This window comes from Petaurus breviceps, unplaced genomic scaffold (assembly GCF_028583685.1).
Source record: "Petaurus breviceps papuanus isolate PSGF00001 unplaced genomic scaffold, PetGlider_PUasm1.0 171, whole genome shotgun sequence".
NCBI lineage: Eukaryota > Metazoa > Chordata > Mammalia > Diprotodontia > Petauridae > Petaurus > Petaurus breviceps.
The window spans coordinates 1,403,992-1,430,325 of record NW_027185754.1 but is presented as its reverse complement, the minus strand read 5'-3'; the positions used below and the strand labels follow the sequence as shown (position 1 = coordinate 1,430,325).

Below are 26,334 nucleotides of genomic sequence, written 5' to 3'. Positions count from 1 at the left end.
GGCAGAGAAGCTAAACTACCTTATCTTAGGACCTGTGAAATGATTGAGAGAGGAATTGTCTTTTTGCCTTTCTTTATATCTTCAGTGCTTAGAACAGTGCCTGGCAGGTAGTAGGGGCTTAATAAATACTCACTGATTGACTGACTATGGTGGGGGCAAGAATGGCTGATAACAAAGTCATGCACTCCATGGAAAATGATACTCTTTTTTTTTTCAAATGCTTTATTAACTTCTGGTTTACATCATTCATTTCCACCAGATTTTGAGTTACAAATTTTCTCCCCGTTTTTCCCCTACCCCCCACTGCAAAATAGCTGCCCCACAGGATATCCCCACCTCCAATCTGCTCTCTCCCATATCTTCTCCCATACCCCCTTTGACTTTTCCAGTAGGACATGGTGGATCTGCATATCTTATTTCCCCAATTGTGTGTAAAATAGTATTAATAATAGTGTATATATGTGTATTTATATTTGCATATATATATATATTTGAGTATTTGATTTTAAAACTTTGAATTGTAGATTCATTCCCTTCCTCCCTTGTCACCCACCCTTACTGGGAAGATAAGCAATTCAGTATATGTTATACATGCGTAGCTATGCAAAACATTACCATAGTAGATATATTGTAAAAAACTGACTATATTTCCCTCCCTCCTATCCCACCTCCAACTTGTTATATCCTCTACTTTGATCCTGTCCATTTTCAAAAGTGGGTGCTTCCAACTTCCCTCTCCCCTAGCTTGCACTCCCTTCCATCATCTCCCCTTTCATCCCCTTCCCCCCCTACTCTCCTGTAGGGCAAGACATTTTATTTAGTAGGTATGTCATTCCCTCCCTGAGCCAAATTCAATGAGAATAAGGTTGACCCATTCCCCTTTGCCTTCCTGTTCTTCCCCTCCATTGTAACGAGGAAAATGATACTCTTAAGGAAAAAAAAAGAATTAATTTTGCTACCCTGAGTGATTGTCAATCCCTTAAAAAATAACAGAATATGATAACCACATGAAGCTAACCAGTTTGTCCAAAGTTATACATCCTCTTTTACTTAGGATCATTAACTTAGTCACATTTTCTACTTATTTTTCCACACAAACTACTTAATAAGGCAAATATGATTGTAAATAGAGATTCTGCCAAATGGATTTTCCATCAACTTAATTTATTTAATGTCAATTGATTCCATTTTTTGAAAATAAATTTTTGAAAGTTTATTTGGAAGTGTACAAATCTAAATGACAACTGTAGAAGGATTTTGAATATCATAGAATATCATTATATAATTTGAAATATTACTTTACACTAGTATCCCTGACAGGGAGTTAATCCTTCAATCTTTCTTTTCCAGCTTTTTGATGTTGATGAGGATGGCTACATAACAGAGGGAGAATTTGCCACCATTTTGCAGGCATCTCTTGGAATACCCGACCTCAATGTTTCTGGCCTCTTCCGGGAAATAGCAAAAGGGGATTCAACACATGTTTCCTACAGTGAGTATGCCCCATACCCCAACATTACAAATTTGATTCCTTAGTAGTAATTCTAGCTAACAGATTGTCCCTTATAACATTCTCTATTGTCCTTCCATACATGCTTCCTTAGGGGACTTTATAAGATTCTCTGCCCCACTATGTGTCATCTTAGTTTTGAACTAGAAGGGATTGTGATTTCTTCTGCTATGGTTGTAGCTAAGGCTTAACAAGCTTGTTGTCCATGGTGTGCTGTAACCCAAATAGAGCAACCTGAGGGATTTATGAACAACTTCAACACTTTACTTGATAGACTGTGATCTATGAAGGCAAAGAGGTAGCTCAACCATCAGTGTTTCACTCCTCTCCTTGTAGCCAGACATATGTTCACAATAACATAGAGATAGATATACATAGATTTAGATATAGATATATGAGAGAGATATAGACATCTCTCTACATACAGATACATACTGTATCTCTCTATACATATCTATATAGACATATGTCTCTATATAATCTATCTATATCTACATTTGTGAATCTACATCTACATATCTGTATCTATTTGACCAACTAACATCTATCTCTATTTGACAAACATTTAACTATTTCTCTGTAAGCAATCATGAATCCCAGTGGATTAATTCAATTCAATCAAACAGACATTTAGTAGTTATCCGCCATGTATCAGTCATTGTGCTAGTCATTGGAGATACAAGAAACAAAGCAACCCCTGTCTTCAGGGAGTACATATTGTACTGGAGAGAAACAACATATGGACAAAATTAAATGTAAAATCATTATAAAGTAATTTGGTGCATAGTGCTTAAGTTAAGCCTTGAAGAGAGGTTAGGTGCTTTTTCCAAGTGGCAGACATGGAGAGGGAGAACATTCCATATGAGGGGGCCACAGTGTGTACAAAGGCACAGTAGATGGAAATCCATGAACAGGAAACAACCAAGTAGCCCTGTTTGACTGGACCTAAACTACTTGAGAGGAAGTAATACATTATCAGCTTGTAAAGCTAGAGTAGAGTCAGATAAGGAAGAATTTTAAAAACCAATCAAAGGAGTGTTCATTTTTTTCTTAGAGACAATAGGGAGCCCCTGAAGTTTGTTGAACTGGGGTGCTCTTTAGAAATATCAGTTTGGTAGCTGTGTGGAAGATGGATTGGAGAAGGGAAAAGTTAAGGCAAGAAAACTTAATTAGGAGGCTATTGAAGTTTTCCAGGTGAAGGGAAAATATTTGAACCTATGAACCTCACAGGATGCTTGTTGACTTACAAAGAATATGCTTGTAGAATTCTGATAGATTTCATTCTGCCAAAAATGTTAGTATGGTAATGGACTTATTCTTGTTGAATTATTCATCTCTTCAGCCCCACTTTGTAATAGACTTTAAAATTCTCTTCTCACAGTAGGCACTTAATAAATATAAAAATGGAATCCCTGAATTTTAGAGTTCTGGAGGTAGAGTGAATAGCTGGTCTGAAAATTCACTTTCTCCTCCTTTGATGTTGGAAGATTTTTTGTTTGCTGACTTTTAGGCAAAGGAAGATTTGATCTTATAATTTCATTACTATGTAACTTAGCTACTACTTGTTCAGTTGTTCTTCACTATTCCATATTGAGTAGTTAGCTAGCTGCTTAGAGCTATTTCTTTACCAATTGTTGTTGTTTTTTTTCTTCTTGTCATATTCAACTTTTCATGACCCCCATTTGAGGTTTCCTTGGCAAAGATACTGGAGTGGTTTGCCATTTCCTTTTCCAACTCATTTTGCAAATGAGGAAACTGAAGCAAACAGGGTTAAGTGACTTGCCCAGGGTCACACAGTTAGTAAGTGTCTGAGGTCAGATTTGAACTTAGGAAGATGAGTTTTCCTGACTCTAGGTCTGGCACTCTGTCCACAGCACCACCTCGTGGCCCAACATTTACTAAACTCATTTAAAAATATAATAAAAATCATGATAAAATGAGCACATGCATATTGAGGGAAGGATTGTGAGTACTAATACTACTCTGACCATTTTTCTTTCCCTGAGTGGAACAATCAATTTCCATGAATTTTCTATGTTCAAAATAGGAATTAGAACAATTTTTCTGAAGAAGCAGAGATATCAACTCCTTTTCAGTTTGATGATAACAAATGATTTAAAAATGTTGTAAGTGAAAAGCCATAATTTTCTCAGTCAACCAAAATAAATACTTATTTTTAAAAGTGAAAACAATTATTTAGCAAAGGGAACCTTCCTTTCTCTCTCCACCTACTCACCTCACCCCTGCATTCCACCCAGTAATTGATATAGGATGATTTTTTGCCTCAATATTATTCAAATATAAATTTGGGGTAGAGGAAAGAGATATTTAAGAAAGTATTTTGAAAATGTTTTCAGTGTTAGAATGTGGATAAAGTCTGGAACTGTGTTTTCAGTGGTGTGATTAGCACTCTGGTAAGGAACTCCTCTGCCAGTGTAGGTTGGCACTTTCTACGTAGAAAAATCTTAGAGATGTATAGTCCTAAAAGAATTGCCTACAATATTGAGAGCTTAAATGATGTGCCCAGCATCACATTTAATTTTTGGTTTAATGCTTTTTACAAGTCAAATTAACACATAATCTGATTTAAATTCATGATCAATTTCTCCCAGAAATGGGTGACACCTTGATTTCACTATGCCACAGGCTATGTTGGTCATTTCAACAGAGCAGGGGCCTCAGAGTTAAGACCCCTGAATTCAATCATGTCAGTTCTCACACTGATTTACTTTCTGATCTTTGGAAAGTTGGGGTTCTTCTTTGGATTTTGGCTTCCCTTCTAGTCCTTGAAGTAAACTAGTAAGTTTGTCCTATTACAAAAGGTATTTAGAAGGGATATTTAATAAATTTGAAACTTTTGGAAGTATAAAATGATTACTGAATATTAACTTGTGGGTTTAACCTTACTCTGTGGTCTACTAATCTATCATAAGGAAGTGTCAATATAATTTTAACTTTTGGAAAGTGATTGATGATTTAGAGTACTGAATGGAGGGTATGGGTGGTTACAGATCTCAGTGAGGACATAATAGCCAAAGACTTCTAACTTTAAAAGGCATCAATAGCATAATGATTAAAATACAAACTTCCCTTTGCTCTATAGGTATTGAAATCTTTAGCCATACTAAAAAAAAACATGGAGAATCTGAATGATATATGGCAGATTCAGGGATTAGGTCCCCTCTTTTAGTATGAAGTGTTGAGGTTCAAATTTTGATACTAAACCTAGTCCTTTCACCCTAATTCTTCAAGCCTGAAATACTTGAGATAAAAGATCATTTATTTCTTATCAAAAGGTCTTGTGATACAACTGTCATGTAATCTGAGACTGTTAGGTGTTAAATTTATCACCTTATTGAGGTTTTCTTTTTTTCTCTTTTTATTACTGAAATTTAGATAAACAATAAGAAAAGAGAAAAAAAGCATGTCATTTGCATAGCAGAATATAAGAGAGGATTCAAAATATGTAGCAATAAATTTCCATGTCAAGAAAACCTATATATTAAATACTATGTATTGTGTTGAAATCTGTCTATTTTTTTTTTTAAAGCAATCGGGGTTAAATAACTTGCTCAAGGTTACACGGCCAGTTACTTCTGGGTGTGGTGCTGAGTATCTGAGCCCGGATTTGATCCAGGTCATCCCAACACTGGATCCGGTGCTCTTACTCGCTGAGCCACCTGGCCGCCCCTAAGCAATTGGGGTTAAGTAACTTGCTCAAGGTTACACGGCTAGGTGTTTCTGGGTGGGTGCTAAGTGTCTGAGCCCGGGATTCGATCTCCAGGTCTTCTCAACACTGGAGCCGGTGCTCTTACTCGCTGTGCTACCTGCCCCCACCCCGGTCTATCTTTTCTTTGCTTCCTTGTAGGTTCTTATGTTCCCTATTCTACACTTTTTTACCTTATTCTTTCCTCCCCATTCTTCTCCCCTCCCCCATCCTTGGAGTTTACAATTAATCATGGATATATTTATATAGATATTGATATATAAATACCTGTATATAAACATATATATTCATACATACATATATAAATATATACTTTCCCTATGAGATTCTACTCCTAATCTTTGTTTTTATGTTTGTGTGTATATATTTCCTATCCCTCCTGACTCCTCTAGTTTATTTCTACCTGATAACCTTACCCTTCAATTACTTGACCTAATACTGCCCCCCCCCCAGGATCCTTCCCTTATCCTCCCATTCCCATAAATCTAAACACCCTTTTATGCTCCCATTTGACCTATTCCCTCACCATCCCCTCCAAGGATTCTTTCTTATCCTCTTCTCCCTCCCTCCCTTAGCATTTTATTTCTTTCTAAATTTTGAAGATTTTATACTTTTCTAGATGTATGTCTACTGTTCCCTCTTGAACCCATTCCTGATGAAAGCAGATTTCCATAACCAACAGCCCTCCCCTCCCAATTTCTCTGTTGCAATTCTTCCTCCCACACTTTATTTGTATATGATAATTAATCTTTTGAACTGTTCTTGAATGGTTTTACTTTTTGAAGTTATATCATACTCAGGTCTACCTTAATCTTTCTTATGAATTATCTCACTAACAATAACAATCAGACATACGATTTACATTTTACATACATAAAAGGTAACCCACCTGTCTTTATTGAGTTCCTTGTAATTGATCTTTGGTATGTACCTTATGTTTCTCTTGGCTCTTGTATATCAAATTTTCTATTAAGTTCTTTTTTTTAAAACAAGGTCCTGAATGTCTGACAATTCATTAAATATCCATTTTTTAAAATTCAGGATTAAGCTTAGCTATGCTGGGTATGATATTGTTGGCCAGAAGCCCAGTTCTTTTGTTCTTCAATATATGGTGTTCCAAGACCTGCAGTCTTTTAGTGTTGATGCTGCTTGGTCTTGTGTGATTCTAATTGTGGCACTACCATATGTAAATTGTTTTTTTCTTGTTACTCATAATATTTTATCCTTGAGCTGGAGGTTTCAAAATTTGACTATAATATTCCTGTTTTTTCTCTGTGTATTTATTGAGCTTTTCAAGACTGCATAAGACATTTATAATTAACTAGAATAATTTGTTACTTATTGCTGTAATTTCAGCAAGTTTTCAGTAACTAATTCACCAACATAAGATAGGAAAACAGACAGTTCCTATATTCTATTATTTTGAAATCAGACAGAATAGGAATTACTGAAGAGGGTATCAATATAATTCAGATATATTTTGTTTTTTTACTTTCTTCTCTTTCAGTGGAATTTAGGAGTTTTGCCCTAAAACATCCAGAATATGCCAAGATTTTTACTACATACCTAGACCTTCAGACGTGCCATGTATTTTCATTGCCCAAAGAAGTTGACATCGTTCCATCAGGTGTCCATAACAAAGTCTGTCCAGAACCCAAAGAAGATGGTACCTCAGACAAAAAAGATGACTGAAACAAAAATGGACATCAATGGTTTTCATTTTACATTGTAAAGGCATTTATTAATGATAACTTAAATGTGTCTGCTGAATAGAGATTACACGTAATATTGAAAACTTTTTCCTTCTTTAAAGTTGTTCTAAAGGCTCTTATTAAAAAATTATCTAAATGATCTATCTCTTACATTTTCTTATGACATGCTTTATACCATTCAGTAATATGGTTGGTCTATTGGGAATAAAATGCCCAGATTTAAAGATTTTACTTTTCAAATTAAGATGACTCTGCCAAGTTAACATAGTGATGTGTGCTTTCTCGTGATAAACTGAAAAATTCTATATTATATGTATATTTCTGTGTCTCCTAAAAAGAAAGAAAATATTTTATGTTCCTGAATTTGTTTTTTTTCTCTTGAAAAGATGCTCATTAAAAGCATGGGGTGAGTGTAAGATGTGAAGTAGGATTCTGAAGCTATTTCTGGTAGTCCATTGTTTTGTTAAATTCTGCATATGTTTTTCCAGGAACAAAAATAATTCTTGGATTATAAAGTACACAATTAGAATAAATAATTCAATTTATTAGAGAAGACATTTTAAGAAACATTCTTCTTAGTGTGTATCTGATTTATAAGTCTTCATAATTATCTGCCAAAATTGAAATTCAGATGCAAATTTAGGGTATGTTGATATTGCAGTGGTCTCTTGAATATGAATGCCTTATTAAAGTAATACCGATTGCTTAATGAAAACAATTAACTGTGTTACAGTTGAATTTTGTTCAACAGTGTATTATTTTCCCAGCAGACAAACAATATTTTTACTCTATTTGTATACACATATTAACAGTCTTTTAGAAATGACTATGTTTAATCCTCAAAATGGATCTTTGCATTATAAATTCTCTATTTTCTAATGGAGAAATAGACAAGTTGGAGTTCGTCAGGAAAATCTACTTGCAAAAATACACAATTCTTCAAAGAATAACCAAAATCTTATAGCTTTCAAAACCTTTGCAATACTAAGACAGTGGCTAAATAATTAGTAATTTAATTTAGCTTCATCATGTACGCTGTTCACATGTTTGATATTTTGAAAAAAAACATTCCTTCTGCTTTACATAGTTTGAGACAACAAAAGAATAGGTAGAACACAGAAACAAGATGTTTCTGGGGTTTTTTTTTTTTGCTGGTTTTTTTTTTTTTTTGCTGAATATCTGAAATGAACTACACAATCTGTCTGGTTCTTTAATTGTCTTTTTAAAGTAAAGTCCTCCTTCAGAGAAAACAGAAATATTCACAGTAGATGTCAGAATTTATTTTTAGTGAGTAATCATGATTTTAAACTATTTGTACACATTGATCAATAAATGTCCTCATTTCCCAGATAATTAAATGTGCATTTGGATAATTGAATATCAACTCTCATCCTTAAGAATACACAATTGTTTGATTTTTACCCCTCAAAGCTATTTAGACATTAAGCGATAAGTGAACTGAAGTAATTGTTTGAATAATTAGAATAGCACATCATTGTTATATACTATCTGCCACAAGTAGTTGAAAAATACCTGATACTCAGATCCAGTAATTGTTTGTTGTTTGTCACAGAAAAGCTAGATATTAGTCTTATCAATCATGAAAGACCAAAAATCCATAATAAATAACATTGCAAATTAAAGGCTTTGGGGCTAATGTAGTTGATTATATTGTTTTCTGTTTTAAGATAATATTTATGCTATTTAATTGCATTGATAATTTGTGTAACTTTCCAATGTTTCCAATTTTATTATATTACTGAATAAACAACTGTACAATATAATATTTCATTCTATTTTCTGTATTTTGTCTCAATATTTACTCTACCTTTTCAGCATGGTGGGTTGAATAAAAGTTACATATGTATGGCCATGTTTAATCATTTTTGTTTGCATTTCAGACTTATGAAATGTCAGAAATCATTTTATTCCAATGAAAGACTCAGATTTCAACCAAGCTTGCAGTGGATATTAAACCTAAAGAATCTGACTTTTGAATAGTGAAAAACAACCATAAATCATGATCAGTATTTCTACTATACAAAGATTTGGTATTATACTGTTTCAACAAAGAATTCTTTGAAATTTTTTCCCCTGTCTTAAGGAATTAAATTTCATTAAAACCAGTCAAATGTCCTACAGTTTTGAATAAACACCTGGAACTAAAATAAGATGCACGTGGAAATTTAAAATACTAAAACCCTAAGACATAAATCATAAAAACCAAAGCTCAATTATTATAAGCTCACCATCATACTCAATGCTAATACACAGAATAAGGTTACTTTATTATGTATATGAAGTGGAAAACTACAGTTAAAGGCATTTGAGACAGTATTTGAATAGTTGCTAATAAAAGTATTTACATTTAAAAGAATACTGTAGAAATTAAGTCTGAAAAGAGTCCTAATCTGATATTTCATTGTGGAATATAGATGACTGAATTTTTTAAAGTCTACCAACCAATCAACAAACATTTATTCAACATATCCTATGAGCCATGTATTGTAGCAGCCACTGGGAGTACAAAGGAAAATATGAAAAAGCCCCTGTCCTCAAGGAGCTTACATTCAACCAGAGGAAACAACATTTACATGTATACAAAATATATACATATAACACCTCCTCTCTTAATATTCTATCTCTGCTCTTGGAGCTTTGGTTAGATTGCTCATCTGGACTGCAAAGGTCTTTTTATCTCTGCAACTTAATTTTCAATTGCCAAAGCTAATTCTCCCTTAGTCTCTGATCTGAATCTGGCCTCTCTGTGTTCATGTTTGACTGGAGAGGGAATGTATCCATTGTCTCAACTCTATCTCAAATTCTTTCAAATTAAATCTCAAATTAGTTATAATAATTATCATCATCATTATTGCTATCATTTATAAGGCACCTATGCATTTTACAAATTTTAAAAATATCTCATTTGATCCTCACAACAACCTATGAGGTAGGTGAATTTACTGCATGGTCTCTCATTTACTGGATGGGTCTCTCCACTGCTGGATGCCATGGCCAAACAAGGTAAGAGAATGGGAAAGGAAGAAGCAAAATCTCTACCCTCACCAGTTGATGACTTCTGATAGAGGTTCAGCAAGTCACAGTTCATAAAGTTTCTCCAGGCCTAAATTTACCACCTATAGGTGTCTTTTAAGGGGCAATCACACACAGACACACATACACATATGACTAATTATCACCTAGCCAATAACTTTGCCACTTCAAATACAATCAAGGAAACCCTTGCTCACTTTATAAAGTTGTAGCTATATCATTGCAGTCATTTTTAACACCTTATTATTGACATTTTATGTGATTAGATCTTGGACTTTCTAGGCTGAAGTGGAGGTAGAGAGGGGATTGATCAGAAACTCACTCTCCATTCAAAATACAAGCTAATATTTGAAGAGTGGGAGTGATTCGGGAGAACTTTGTAGAGGAGGCCACCATTGAGGCCAACTTGGTAAGGACACTAGGAGGCAGAAGTGTAGAGGGAGAACATTTTGGGCATGAGAGACATCCTGTGCAAAGGCATAGACAGAGACAAGAGATGTAGTATTTTGTGTAAGGAATAGCAAAAATGCCAGGTTGGGCGAAGAGTAGACTATATGAAAGGAAATAATATGACATAGGACTGGAATAGCAGTACAAAGTCATTCTGTGAAGGTCTTTAAATTTCAAACAGAAGTTTACATTTGATCAGCTGGTATCTGAAGTTGTATCTCAACTCAGGCAGGTCCAATACTCTATCCACTGTGCCACCCAGCTGCTATTGTAACTTTGTAAAAAATTATTACAGTTTTTGTTGAGACTTCAGATTAACAGGCACAGTAATTGGAATACTGTTTGTAGAGCTCTGAATTGATCCAAACATTCTGAAAAAATATTTTAAGCTTTGTCCCAAATGTTCCTAAATTATAATGTGATGTAATTATCCCTTTGAATCAGCCATGCTTCTACTAAGTTAGTACCCTTAATGAGAGCAAACAGAGTAGTTAGGTGGTAGAGTAGAGAGAGCACTGACCCTAGATTCAGGAAGACTTGAATTCAAATTTGGTCTCAGACGCTTAACTAGCTATATGACCCTGGCTTATAGAGTTAATTTCTCTTTGCTTTAGTTTCCTCATTTGCACAATGAGGATAATAATACCACCTACCTCACAAGGTTATGGTGAGGACAAATGAGATAATATTTGTAAATTACCTGGCACAGAGTAAGTTCTATATAAATGTTAACTATTTTTATAGAAGGAAAAGACCAAGACATATAAAAATGTTTATGACAGCTCTTTTTGTAATAGCAAAAAAACAAACTGGAGACCAAAGGAATGCCCATCTACCAGGGAAATGACTAGATATATAATATATGAATGTAATGACTCCAAGATACCATCCCACACCTATCAGATTGACTAACGTTATTAAAAAGGAAAATGACAAATGTTGGAGGGAATGTAGAAAAATAGGGTCATTAATCTACTGTTGGTGGAGTTGTGAACTGGTCTGACCATTTTGGAGAACAATTTGAAACTATACCCAAAGAGATACAAAACTGTGCATATCCTTTGACTCAACAATATCATTACTAGGTCTGTATCTCAAAGAGACAAAAGAAAAGGGAAAAGGACATATTTGTATAAAAAATTTATAGCAACTCTCTCCTGTGAAATCAAGGAAATGCCTATCATTTGGAGAATGGTTGAACAGGTAGTGGTATATGATTTTGCTGAAATATTATTGTGCTATAAGAAATAATGAGCAAAATGGTTTCAGAATAAAACCTGGGAAGTCTTGTATAAATTGATACAAAGTGAAGTGAGCAGAACCAAGAGAACAGCAATATTGTAATAATTTATCAACTGTGAAAGACTAATCTACTCTGATCAAGACAATGATCCGAGACAATTTCAAAGGATTTATGCTGAAAAATGCTATCCACTTTCTAGAGAGAGAATTGATGAACACTAAATGCAGACTGAATTGTTTTTTTTCATTTTGGAGGGAAGGGGATGTGTATATGTGCTTCACCTGTATGTTCAATGTCACATTACTTGCTTTCTCTAGGGGTGGGAGGAAGAGAGAGAATTTGGAACTCAAATTTTTAAAAAATGAATGTTTAAAAAAATTAAATGCAAATGGGAAATTTTAATGAGATAAAATATATCAAAATAGACAATGTTATGTAATATTATTACGCCATAATAAATAATGAAATGGATTGTTTCAGAGGAAACTGAGACCTAATAAAGAGTGTAGAACACAGAAAACATCAAGACAAAAACAATATTAAAAAGACAAACAACATGAAAGACAAGAACTCTGATCAATGTAATGACACTGATTTTAAAGAACCAAAGATGATGCATTTTCCCCACCTCTTGATAAAGAGGTGATGAACTCAAGACAAAGAATGACGCATATACAATTATCCCTTATATATTGCAGAGGCAAGGGGCATGGTACCCCTGTGATCTGGAAAATCCACATAAAATTGACCCTTGTTTTGTACCAGAGAAGGAGTCTGAATTATTACGGTCAGTTGCCTCATCTGTAATGTGCGTGTGTGTGTGTGTGTGTGTGTGTGTGTGTGTGTGTGTGTGTGTGTGTGTGTGGAGAATCACAGAGAAAGGTGGTTGGACTAGATGAACTCTAAGGTCCCTTCCAGTTCTATCTCTATCATCCTCTGACCCTGTTCTGTTTCCTCTCTTCAAAAGGGTACAGAGTGGATACTCAAAGAGCAGCAGTGGAATTTTGAATTCACAGCCAACTTAATACTTGGGAGCAGCACTTGGGACAATAATGTGTATAAATTTGTTCCTTATTGTATCAATCTATGGCTGCTTTGTAGGAAGCCTTTCCATTTAAATGATGGCACACACCATGCACTTTATTTTACTTCCATTATATAAGTTCTAACACATCTGTGGGTAACCAGGACTGCGAAAGGAAGTTGCTATCTTATCTACCCTGTCATATATGAACATCTTCGCTGATTATTTCTGCTTTTACAGGTAGTTAAATGACACTTCTTTGCCTGGTTTGTGTGTTTTAATGCTTACAAAACTGTCTCGTTTTCTCCAAGTTGTTCCATTTCACCTTAAAATGAGGTGCAAATATAATAATGAGTCATTACAGAGTGAATCTATCCCATCAATCTTCAAGCCCCATCCTTCTGTCCTGAGGTCGTCTTATGCAATGTGGACAGAGTTAATCTCAATGTGATTTGTATCCATTCTTTCCCTCGTTCCACTTCTTGAAATTATTAACCACCTTTCCCTATGGCATCTGACTCATTAATCAAAATGTGCTCAGAGATATAAAAAAGCAATTATGTCAAGGCAAATATAAGCCCTGTTTAATGGCTCTAAGGAGCATCCTGGGGATTCCAAGTACCCTTAGGAAGAAGAAGCATGAATCTCTAGCCTTGAAACAGGTCTGTAGTTAAATAGGCCAAAGACACCCACGTACTTTCACTTTTATTTATTTTGAAAACCTGCAAGCTACTGGTTAGAAATTTCTCTCTGTTCTACATCACATATCTTTCTTAATAATGGGTGATAGGTTTCCTCCAAGAAACTTCTGTGATGGAGGTAGGAAAGCAGCTTCATATTGTTTGCAATATTTCACCCTTTAGAATTATTTGAAGTTAAAGAGAACCAAGATATTCCTAGTTATGACTCCCCTGAGGTGACAATATAATACCACAAGGAACTGATGAAATATCTCAGAATGTAGAATATCTCAGGCTTACATGGAAGTCCAACATGGTTGGACCAGAAGTTGAGACCATACCATCTCTGTTGACAGCCCTTAGTGGGGAGGCTGCCTTGTACTGAAGGACCAGTCTTACTGGTAGGTGGAGTGGTGTATTTTAGTGAGTACCAGGACAACTCCTTTGTCACAAAATATTCCCTTACTGGCCTGCTATGGTAATGCCCGACATTCACTGGGTTCAGGCATTGTCCTGCCTCTTTAGAAGCAAATATGGTAGCTTTGACTTGTTATACATGAATACCCTAGAATCAAAAGACTTACCAGTTAAACTTTCAACAGGGCTATAAAGGACAAGGGTCAGAGAGAAGTGGAACAGGTAAATTTCAATTGGAGGGAAAGGTCAGGAGGTTCTGGGAAGGGAAAATGGGGTTTGGAGCAAAATGGGTGCAAAATGGGAACCCTGAGCCTGTAAGAACCTCAGCTGAGGTTACTAAGATGCTTGTACTTTCCTATACTGTACATATCCATTAATGGCTGTAAACTAGGTTCAGTCTTGGGGATCCTGTTTCTGGTAAGACGTAACTCTATTTGTCCACACTCACTGGTTCATCACAAAGACAATGTGAATGGTTCACAAGCCTATGGATTTTCCTAGATTGAGAAAGTAACAAATATAATCAATGTACAGTATGAATTGGGTATGGGGCAAGAGGAGATTTATTCCTAAATCAAAAAAAGTCAGAAAAAGAACCACTGTACGTACTAATACTATGATCAGAAGATAAATCAATAGCATTTAGAAGCAGTTGGGTGGTTACTATGTAAGCTTCAGCAGAATCAAAAGCAGTTTTCTAGCACTGCTTAGCAGGCAATTTATATTTTACCTTGGCACTATACTGTCCAACCACCTGCATTTATCTTCTTGTAACACAATCTAGGTGACACAGTGTATAGAGTTCCAGACCTAGAGTCAGGAAGACTCATCTTTTTGAGTTCAAATCTGGTCCCAATACTTACTAGCTGTGTGACTGTGGGCAAGTCCTTTAACCCTATTCACCTCAGTCCCTCATCTATAAAATGAGCTGGAGAAGGAAACAGAAAACCAGTCCACTATCTTTGCTAAGAAGACCCCAAATGGGGTCACAAAGAGTCAGACACAACTGAAATGACTGAACAGCAACTGACCAACAGCAACAACACAAACACAGTCTAGATTGGGGTCAATCCTTTTGTTGGTGACCATCTTCTACAATTCAGAAACATCTGCTGTCATCAGGCACTGCTGCTTCAGCATCACCATGGGCCTCCCAGAATCTTTTGAGCTCACTTGCTCACAGAAAGGAAGCACAGAAGAGGCAGGGACTTCCAAGGATCCAAGGGCTAGTTCATCTAGTTTCATCAGCATTAAATTGTATGTGAGCATAATGACTCTAGGCTAGAAAAGGACTCTAACCTTCCCTCACCCCTTACAGGAGTCAAATCATGCTACTTTCAGAGTTGTGACCAAGAGAGTCTAGGCCAGTGACCAAGAGAGTATAGGCCAGTGACCAATGTGAGAGCATTCTACTCAATTGTGTCAATCCTGATATTCTTATAAGTTAAACTCAAAGAGAAGTTTATAACTAGATGAAAGGATGACTCACAGAATTTATTTTGAGGACATAAAGAAAGGAGTTGATTTTAATGTTTATTTAAAAACATGAAGAATAATTTTATGGGACATTTAGTCTTTTTACATTATAACACTTATAAATATTTTAGCAATGCCACCATGAAAATAATTGGAGCTTATTACCAACATTTATTGCAAAGGATATAGAGATATAGAATAATTGAATTGGATAATAGAATTGTATAATCATACAAATAATTTGTTAATATCTTCAGAATTTCATCCATATATACCTTAATATTTTTATTTTCATATAAATATTCCTATAGGGCATGTTGAGGAAAATGGTCCAAAAGTAAAAAAAAAAAGGTTGAGAGAGGCCAAAGTTTTATAGAATATATCCTGAATTATTTCTATAAGATTTCTATAAATATTTCTATAAGTAGAGAATCAGGAGGTATTAAATATGATGAATACCAAATAGCATTAACCAAAATGAAACTGATTAAACTCAGTGCTCTCTCAACTACAAGGCTAAATAAGAAAAATAGAAAATTAATACATGGAATATATAAATTTTACCTATCATTATCTTATTATGATGTCTTTTTTCTCTCCTAGAATATATGGGATTCTCCTCTCATGCTGATGGCTTGCAGTTAGGATTAGGAATTTGTGGAAGCCTCAATGGGGGATGCTTTAGACAGGCAAATTCATAGTCATTACTGTCCACTAGGAGGTGGTTGGTGAGCTCAGTGAGACATAGGAGAAGAAAATAATTATTAAATGAGGAAATTGAGACTCATGGAAGTTAAAATATCCATTGAAGGCTACATAGCTAGCAAGGGGAAGATTTGGGACTAAAATGGAGGACTTCTGACTACCCACAAAGGATCAGTTAGTTACATCATACTTTTTTTGGAGAGGGGAAGGCAGGGCAATTGGGGTTAAGTGACTTGCTCAAGTGGCTGGTAAGGATTAAGTGTCTGAGGTTGGATCTAAACTCAGGGCCAGTACTCTCTCTTCACTGTGCCACCAAGTAATTTCAGTCATGGATTAAGCTGTAACATTGCAATGGAAGCAGATGGCTAATTGTGAACTTGTTCCCACTACAGGAAACACAATTCAAAATGTGGGTCTTATTCATGGTGGTTTGGGAGTATCTTCTCCATATTTGAAGGATAGTACATTTATTTGATTCAATTTAGCAGGCATTGATTAATTGTGCAAAGCACTGTGCTAGACAGGGTAGAGAGAGACAAAAATGAAGCAGTCCAGAGGAGGATAAGGAATATAATAAGTACAAAGATAAACAAATTTACACAAAGTAAACCCAAAAGAGTTTTCAGGGTAGGTGAAACTCACAAACAACTATAGAGATCTATCTCTCCATTTCTGGGCTCCAGTTTTTTTCTCTGTCCTCCATGCTAGAACTTTCACCCTCGTCTGCTCCAACTAGCTTTTAAGTCCCAATGAAAATCTCACCTTCTACACACAGAAAGCATTCCCCAAACCCTCTTATTTCCAATATTTTCCCTCTAATAATTATCTCCTATTTAACCTTTATATAGCTTGCTTTGTCTATATTTGTTTTCATGTTGTCTCTCCCACTGGACTGTAGACTCTTTGAACTCTTTATCTCTTGTCTCTTTTTATATCTCCAGTGTGTAGCGTAATACTTGGCACATAGCAGAAGCTTAATAAATGTTGATTGATTGATTGTTCAGGAACAGGGCTGATATAGAAGGTGGCAGCTTAGCCGAGCTTTGGCAGGAACAAAGTATTCCATGAGGCAGAGGGAAGGAGGAAGTGTATTCTGGTCATGATGGACAGCCTATGGAAAGTCATGGAAGAAGGAGATGAAATGCTGTGTATGGAGAACAGCAACTAGTCCAGGTTGCTTCACATGTGCTTTACTCCCCAGTAAGGGGAGGAAAATATATATATATATATATATATATATATAAAGTATATATAAAATATAACTAGTCTGGAATGATATATTGGAGTAAGATTGTGAAGAACTTTAAGTGCCCAACAGAAGAATTTGTGTTTTATTCTCGAACAGAGGTGTGAAACACAGACCCCAGCAGAATTGGAGACACTCTTTACTAAAAACCTAACCAAATTAAAATGTAATTGTGAAGAGTAAGAACAACAAGATGGGAGGACAAAACATTTTTCTGATCCCCTTGACATTTCAAACATTTCCAATACAGAAATTATGTGCCAAATATAAAGAAATTTCATTTGCTGGAAAGTTTTTGTACAAAGCCAATGTAATCAAGATTAGGAGGGAAGTGGAAAGCTGGGAAAGTATTTTTACAACCAGTGTCTCTGATAAAGGCTTCATTTCTAAAATATACAGAGAACTGAGTCAAATTTATAAGAATACAAGCCATTACCCAATTGATAAGTGGTCAAAGGATATGAACAGGCAGTTTTCAGAGGAAGAAATTAAAGATATTTATCAGCATATGAAAAAAATGCTCCAAAGCACTATTGATTAGAGAAATGAAAACAAAAACAACTCTGAAGTACCACATTTCATGGGTCTTATTGGCTAACATGACAAAACAGGAAAATGATAAATGCTGGAGAAGATGTGGGAAAATGCATTGTTGGTGGAGTTGTGAACTGATCCAACCATTCTGGAGAGCAATTCAGAACTGTGCCCAAAAAGCTATAAAAATGTGCATACCCTTTGACCCAGCAATACCACTTCTAGGACTGTATCTCAAAGAGATCATACAAGTGGGCAAAGGACCCATATGTACAAAAATATTTATAGCAGCTCTTTTTGTGGTGCAAAGAATTGGAAATCAAAGGGATGCCCATCAACTGGGGAGTGGCTAAACAAGTTATGGTATGTGAATGTAATGGAATACTATAGTGCTATAAGAAATGAGGAGAGACAGACTTCATAACAATCTGGAGATACTTATGTGAACTGATGCTGATTGAGGAGAGTAGAACCAGGAGAAATTTTACACAATTACAGACACACCATATCTATGATAATTGACTTTGATAAGCTGGACTCCTCTCAGCAATGAAACACTATAAGACAACTCTAAAAGATTCAAGATGAAAAGGGATATCTACATCCAGAGAAAGAACTATGTAGTCTGAATGCAGATTGAAACAAACTACTCTCTCTCTCTCTCTTTTTTATTTTTTTTGTACCTTCTTTCTCTTTTTTCATTCCATTGGTTATAACTCTTCTTTGCAACTTGACTAATGTTTAATGTGAAGGTATTTTTAGGACCTATACTGAATTGCATGCTGTCATGGGGTGGGGAGGGGGGAGAAGAAGGAGGGAGAGTAAATTTGGAACTCAAAGGATTGTGGAACTATATGTTGTAAACTTAAAGTAAATAAATATTTTTTTCTTTTTTAAATTAAATTTTATGTTTACTTTTATTTTACATCATTCATTTCCACAAGATTTTGAGTTACAAATTTTATCCCTATATTTCCTCTACCTACCACCCCAAAACAGTGATATAACTGAATACCCACTTCCCCAATCTGCTCTCTCCTATATCCTGCCCCATCCCCCCTCTGACTTTCCAGTAGGGCAAGATGGATCTCTGTGCCCCAGTGTCTGTATATCTTATTTCCCAGTTGCATGAAAATATATATATATATATATATGTATGTATATATATATATATACATATATATATTTTTTTAACATTTGATTTTAAAACTTTGAATTCCAGATTCATTCCCTTCCTCCCTTGTCACCCACCCTTACTGGGATGATTAGCAGTTCAGTAAAGGTTGTACATGTTTGGCTAATGCAAAACAATAACATAGTAGATATATTGTAAAAGACTGACTATATTTCTCTCCCTCCTATTCCACCTCCCACTTGTCCCTTTTCAAAAGTGTGTGCTTCCAACGTTCCTCCCCCCAACTTTCCTTCCCCTCCATTATCCCCCCTCTCATCCCCTTCTTCCCTACTCTCCTGTAGGATGAATATCCTATTTAGTGTGTATGCAATTCCCTCCCTAAGCCAAATTCAATGAGAGTAAGGTTGACTCCTTCCCTTTTGCTTTCCTGTTCTTCCCCTCCATTGTAACAGTTTTCCTTGCCTCTTCTATATGAAATAATTTACCCCATTCTGTCTCTCCCCATATCCTCTCATTATGTTCCTCTCTCACATCTCAATTTAACCTTGTAAGTATCATCCCTTTCTATTCAATTGGTCCTGTGCCCTCTATGTATACCTCTACACACACACACACACACTCACATATATATATATATATATACACACACATGCACATATGTATCCATATGCCCATATACCCTCCTACATAGACATATATTTGTATGTATGTATGCATATATACATACATATATATATATGCACACACAATTATATTCCCTTCAACTACTGAAAAAAGTTTCATATAAGTTACAATTATTGTTTTTCCATGTAGGAATGTAAATAGTTCAAATTTGATAAGTTCCTTATGATTTCTTTTCCCTGTTTACCTTCTCATGTTTCTCTTGCTTCTTGTATCTGAATGTCAAATTTTCTATTCAACTCTGGATTTTTAGTCACGAATGCTTGAAAGTCCTCTATTCCATTGAATGACCACATTTTCCTCTGAAACATGATACTCATTTTTGCTGGGTAGGTGATTTTTTGTTTTAATCCCAGTTCCTTTGACCTCAGGAATATCATATTCCAAGCCCTTTGATCCCTCAGTGTAGAAGCTGCCAGATCCTGGGTTATACTGATTGTGTTTCCACAATATTCAAATTGTTTCTTCCTAGATGCTTGTAATATTTTCTCTTTGATCTGGGAAGTCTGGAACCTGGCTATAATATTCCTAGGAGTTTTCTTTTTGGGATGTTTTTCAGGAGGTGATTGGTAGATTCTTTCAATCTCTATTTTTCTCTCTGGTTCTAAAACATCAGGGAAATTTTGCTTGAGAATTTATTGAAGGATGATTTACAGGTTCTTTTTTCGATCGTGACTTTCAGGTAGTCCAATAATTTTTAAATTATCTCTCCTGGATCTATTTTCCAGGTCAGTGGCTTTTCCAATGAGATATTTACCATTGACTTCTGTTTTTCATTTATTTGGATCTGTTTAATAGTATCTTGATTTCTCATAACATCGCTAGCTTCCATTTGGTCCAACCTAATTCTGAAGAAGTAGTCTCTTCCGTGAGCTTTTGAGATTCTTTTTCCATATGGCAAATTTGGCACTTTATGGTATTCTTCTCATCATTGGCTTTTTGAGCCTCTTTTGCCATTTGAGTTAGTCTATTTTTTAAGGTTTTATTTTCTTCAGTCAGTTTGTTGACTCTGTGTTCATTATTTTCTTGCATCTTTCTCATTTCTCTTCCCAATTTTTCCTCCATTTCTCTTATTTGGTTTTCAAAATCCTTCTTAAGCTACTCTATGGCTTGTAAACAGTTCATATTTTTCTTGGAAGCTTTTGGTGCAGGAGTTATGACTTCATTGTCTTCCTCCTACTCCATGCCTTGATCCTTTTTGTCCCCAAAAAAGGAATCCAAAGTTGAATTACTCTGCTTGCCTTGCTTCCCTAGTTTGCTCATGTTGCCACTCAACCACTTGACTCTTGAGCTTTTTGCCACAATAGAACTCTGCTTTCAGAGAGGAGAGCTTTGTCCCAAATTGCTGGAGGTTTTCTCAGCTGCAGGAGCTATTAGTTGGGTGCCCTCTCATAAGCCTCCACTGTCTCTGGCACACTGGTCATGTACCCTAGGACCTCCATCCAGGACAGGGATCCAGCTCGAAGCAGGTTAAAGTAAGAGTGATTACCCCTCAGACTGGTCACTTGGTCCCCCTGCAATCTGAAGGCCAGGAGCTCTGCAGCAGCCACGTGTCAGTGGCAGCTGCACCTCAGCTGCTTCTTGCCCTGGGGTCAAAGGCCAGGCTGCACTCCTGGACTCACTGTTCCCAAAGTCCCCTCACCTCTCACTTTGTCTTTGGCATTTATGGGTTGATAATTCTGGAAACTGCCATGACTTCTAGTGGTCCACTCTCCTGACCTCCCTCTAGCTGCAGCTGGTTGGGCCATTCTGAGGCTAAAACCTCAGACTCATGTGTGGCTGGGCTCAGCTCCCAGCTGCTGGCCTGCTGGGCTGTCCTCAGTGGGAGGTTAGTTTCTCTCTGTCACTTTGTGGGCTCTGCAGCTCTAAGGCTTGTTTAGAGTCATTTTTTACATGTATTGGAGGAGGTGAAAGTGGAAGCCCTGCAGAATTCCTGTTTCTACTCCACAATCTTGGCTCTACCCCCTAAACTTTAAGAAATAAAAAAGAAATTTCAGTTGCCTTCATGATTTAGGACATTCAGAATCCAAAAAGATAAAACAGACAATGCCAGGAACTAACTTCTAAACTGAACTCACCCAGAACCTTTTTGCTACCCTGTATACTGCTAACCATAAGGCTACAGTAGCAAACTCACAGAACTGGAAACAAAACCCAACCCCACATTCATGTCTCCTCCTTCTTTCCAGATGTGTGGAGATCTTAATTCCAGGATGTTTGTGTCAGGACAGATAGCCAATGCCTATGTAGCATTACACACTATGAAAGCTCACTGGGGACACACAGATAACAGTAGTTAGGTCAATGTTCTCTGTTACTAAAGATTTCTTCAGGAGAGCTAGAAACTGAGGGAAGGGGACATGACACAATATCTGGACTTAAAATAGAGCTCAACACCACATTTCACCCTGACCCTCCTTTCATAGAGCCTCAGTATTCCAGATTACAAAAATCAGTCCTGTACCACTAGCATGGCAGTTCTCTAAACTGCCTGTAACAGGAAAAACAATACGGCAGGACAGGAAACAGTGGGTGTGTTGAGGGAAGTGCTTAGAATCCAGCTGGAGCCAATTCTGCCCACCCCAAAGTCACTTGGGGCAGAGACCTTGCTTGGTCATGATACTCGGCATGGGAAGATGATGGCACAATTTGAGGGACAGCTCCAAAGGAAACCATTATCAGATAGGAGTCAATTAGAAACTCAGAAAGTGAAGAATAGGGGGGAATAAGCTGAAATTAGTAAAGATTCTAGAAAGAAGGAAGTCCAAAGGTCTGGAACATAAATTGATAAATTAAAAGGGCAATCATTAATAGCAGAAAGACATATGACCTCCAGATCTAGTAAATGAGCTCAGGAGTTTATGAATAAATACTGCAAAATAAAGGAAAATAATCTAATACTTGATGAGACAGAAGACCCTAGAGAATTTGAGAACGTGGAACTACAACATACTTTGCAGCCCATTTGTATGACACTATGTCTTTTATCTCTATTTTCACTATCAGTTTGTTTAGTTCCATATTTTCCCATCTGTTTATCTTTCTTTTAGACTTATTCAAAACTGATAGATTCTGAAGTCTTATGTCATTATTGTCTTTGTCTTCTTGTAGCTCAGACAGTGTTCCCTTTATAAATACAGATTTCTAAAGGCATTTAGAGCATATAAGTTTATTAGTGATATTGGTCTGTTTTCTATGATTCATTTCAACATTTTTCCTTTTTATCCCTATTTATTTTTTGAAACCTTTTGTTTTGTCCGAAATCATGATTGTTGCTCCTGTTTTCTTAGATTCACATGATATATAGCAATTTTTTCTATGTTTCTTTTTTATTGCATATATATATTTTTAAAATGAGTTTCTTGTAAGCAACAGATTATAGGGTTTTATTTTCTTATCCTGTTTACCACTCTTTTTCAATTTGTTGGATTGTTTAATCCATTCACATTTATGAGAGTTAGATTTATATTTTCCGTCATCTGTCTTTAATTTTTTTCAAATTGTGATTCCCCAGCAGTACTGTTAAACAAATTGTGGTACATGAATGTAATGGAATTATATGTGTGATGAACAGAGAAGCATGGGAAGATCTATATGAACTGATGTAGAGTGAAGTAAGCAGATCTATAAAAACAATATACACAGTAATTACAATGATGTACATGAAAAGAACAATGGCACAAGAAAAATCTTATTTACAAAATTAGAAGTGAATCTAACAGAATTTTAAAGATCAAGCAGAACTCAAATGAAGATCTATGAGAAGGCCCTTCCCACCCCAACCCACCCCTTTTTGAATGTGGGAGGTCCAAAGGTATTACACATTGCATATGTTTTTGGACTTTTTCAATATGTCAGTCAGTTGTGCTGACTTTTTTTCCTCTTTAAAATATTTATTATAGTATGGAATGGCTTTTAAGGAGAGGGAAGGGGATAGATACTTGAGGCAACTATGATAGAAGGAACAAAAACATAAAAAGAAAAAGAAAAAATGTAATTTGGAAATATTTAACAAAATAAATATACACCAGAGCACTGATAATGTTAATATGTAGTTTTCTAAGTCAATATGCAGTCCACATATTTCCCTATGTATGATTCATGTCCTGTTTTATTTGAGTTTGACACTGTTCTAGAAGCAATAGGGAGCTACTGAAGTATCTTGAACAGAAGAGTGATATGGTAACACCTGTGCTTTGGTGATATCAATTTTGCAATTTTCTACAGTATGCACTGGAGAAGGGAGAGACTAGAAGCAGAGAGACCAATTAGGAACATATTAAAATAGTCCAAACCAGAGGTCCTGAATTTTGGTGGTAGTAGAGGTGGTGTGTGGGAAGAGAAGGCAACAGATTCAAGAGATGTTATGGGGGCAGAATTGACTAGACCTGGTAACTGACTGAATATCAAACAACCTTGGAAGAAGCAGCCTTCAGTGATCCTCATATGCAACCTAGTGATTGATTCTTCCTTACCTAGGGACTCTCCTCTTCTCTCCCTGTAAATATTTCCTCAGTGAAAGAACAAATGGAGATGTGTGTTTAATGGAGAATACTGAAGTGGAAACTATCTGGTACATAAGCAGTGGTTGAAGAAGGGAGCCAAAAAGGACCGAGTCCATTCCAGGAGGGTTGCTTGGATTAATTTCACTAATTTGCGACTTGTTTCTCTATAAGGAATCAGACCAATGTTTTTGCTGTGTTTATTTTCCTGTAGGATTTGAGGTGGAAGTAGGGAGTCTCGGATTCCTTCTGGTGCATTAAAAATGTTCATTTCCCAGTTTTCTTGGACTCTATTGCCACCAGAAAAAGTCTTCTAAATTAAAGGTAGATAGTGAAAGCTGAAGTTGTGTGCCAGGATCATTCAGAGACAGCCATTTCCTTTAGAAGAATAATGCCAGCCTAGCATATGATGCTTGTGCCAGGAATACAATCAGCCCCTTCTGCAAATGATGTTTCTATGCACCAGGGTGGGTCCTTGACATCAGAGACCACAGGAAAACGCCCAGCATTTGCGCAAAACTTGAACAAAATGGGCAGGGAGTAGTTTAGAAGGCAATAGGAGAGTTTCTGGTATAGTTGATGCTTTGAAAACAGGACTTTTCTTCCTTGCGGGAAGCCTTTTGAAACCAGAGAAAACTAGCAATGAAATACAACAGTTATTCAGAGTGCCTTGCAAGTCAGAAAGATTTCATTATTGCATATTACATTTCCTTCTGATCCCAAGTATATCAGGCTCAGAGGGCTTGTTTTTCTTCCTGCAATGTTTCAGAACCTCTTAGTAATTGAATATTCTAGACAAAAGTGATTTTTTTCCTTCCTTTTTTTTTGTGTGAAAATACATTGAAACTCTGAAAGAGAAATGCCATCTCTTTGGTCTAATTACAATTTCAGTCTTTGTTTAAATTGTATGAAAATTTATGAATGAAACCCAACCTGAACCCAAACAACTTTTGAAATCACAAAAGCCTTCTCTATTTCTATCATCACTCTGGGCCGCCTGAGCTACTTAAGCTACTATGGAGTCAAGCTAATGGAGAACAGTTGTGGAAACATTTCAACTTAATCTTTAAAAGGCCCAGAGGAGGAGGGAGCCAACTAACAGGACCTGGCAAAGACTTTGGCAATCTGGATGGGGAGGGAAGAGGAGGAATCTAGTGGAGTTTAAAGGAAGACAACTGGACTCGGGGTTCAAAGTCCTGGGTTTCAGTCCTTCACCTTCTACTCACTATCTAGGTGACCTTAGGCAAATCATTTCCCTTTTCTGAGCTTCAGTTTCTTTACATGTAAAATAGGGAGGGCATGTCCAGTTTTAACCCACCTCACAGAGCTGTTGCCAAGATCCAATGTTATCAGATACATAAGTACTTTGTAAACTATTGAGTTTCATGGTAATGTATACAATTATTAGAGGACTTTTTAACTTGAGGTATTAAAGGATATTTCTTCCTCAAAACTTGGGTTAGAAACTAGAAAGAACATTAGGTTTCATCTTATTTAACCCCATCATTTTATAGATGCCCCCCATCCTTACAAATCCTCACTTGATCCTGTTATCTCTGCAAGTTATTTTCCTATATCTTCTTGACCTCTTTCTGCCAAGCTCTCAGAAAGAATTATGTGTGGTACTCTTTGCCTCCCTTTCATCACCTCCCACTCACTCTTTAATATCTAGTAATCTGACTTCAAAATCGAATATTTAATTAAAGCTGTTCTATGTGAGGTGACTAAAGCTCTCTTAAATTCTAAATTCACTGGACTTTTCTTAGTTCTTGTTTATTCTTGAACTTTCTGTAGTTTTTGAACCTGCTCACCATCTTCTCCTCCTGGGCACTTTCTCCTCCCATGACTTCCACAAAAGTGGTCTCTCTTACTTTTCTTCTTACCTGTCTATCCATTTCTAAGTCTTCTCTTACCACTCTGTAAGAATAGGCAGCTAAGGGTCTATACCTGTCACTTTTATTTCTCTAAATTCTCTCATTCAATAAGCTCATTGTTCCCATCAGTTCAGTTATCTTTTTGCAGGTGACTCCCAGATCTATACAGCTAGTCATAATCACTCTTCTAAATTTTACTTCCATATAAGCAATTGCCTACAGGATTATCTCCACGTGTATGCTTAGTAGGCATCACAAATTCAATGTGACTATTTCCCCCAAAATATTCTTCTCTAAATTTCCCTATTGCCTATTGCTAATGCCACTATCCTCCAGTCACCTCAGTTTGCAAGCTTGGAGTCAT

The 26,334-nt window shown here is 36.2% G+C and overlaps 1 protein-coding gene across 5 annotated transcripts in view; it reads left to right on the top strand.

The window, feature by feature from the left end:
- LPCAT2 (lysophosphatidylcholine acyltransferase 2) overlaps positions 1-8,816 on the top strand; it is an 89,590-nt gene extending 80,774 nt beyond the window's left edge. For all 5 annotated transcript variants that reach the window (XM_069082460.1, XM_069082461.1, XM_069082459.1 and 2 more), the window contains 2 exons: positions 1,351-1,492; positions 6,745-8,816. In XM_069082460.1, the coding sequence (XP_068938561.1) occupies positions 1,351-1,492; positions 6,745-6,929 (327 nt within the window). In that variant the 3' untranslated portion in view covers positions 6,930-8,816. The remainder of the gene's footprint in view (positions 1-1,350; positions 1,493-6,744) is intronic.
- Positions 8,817-26,334: the final 17,518 nt, after the last annotated feature.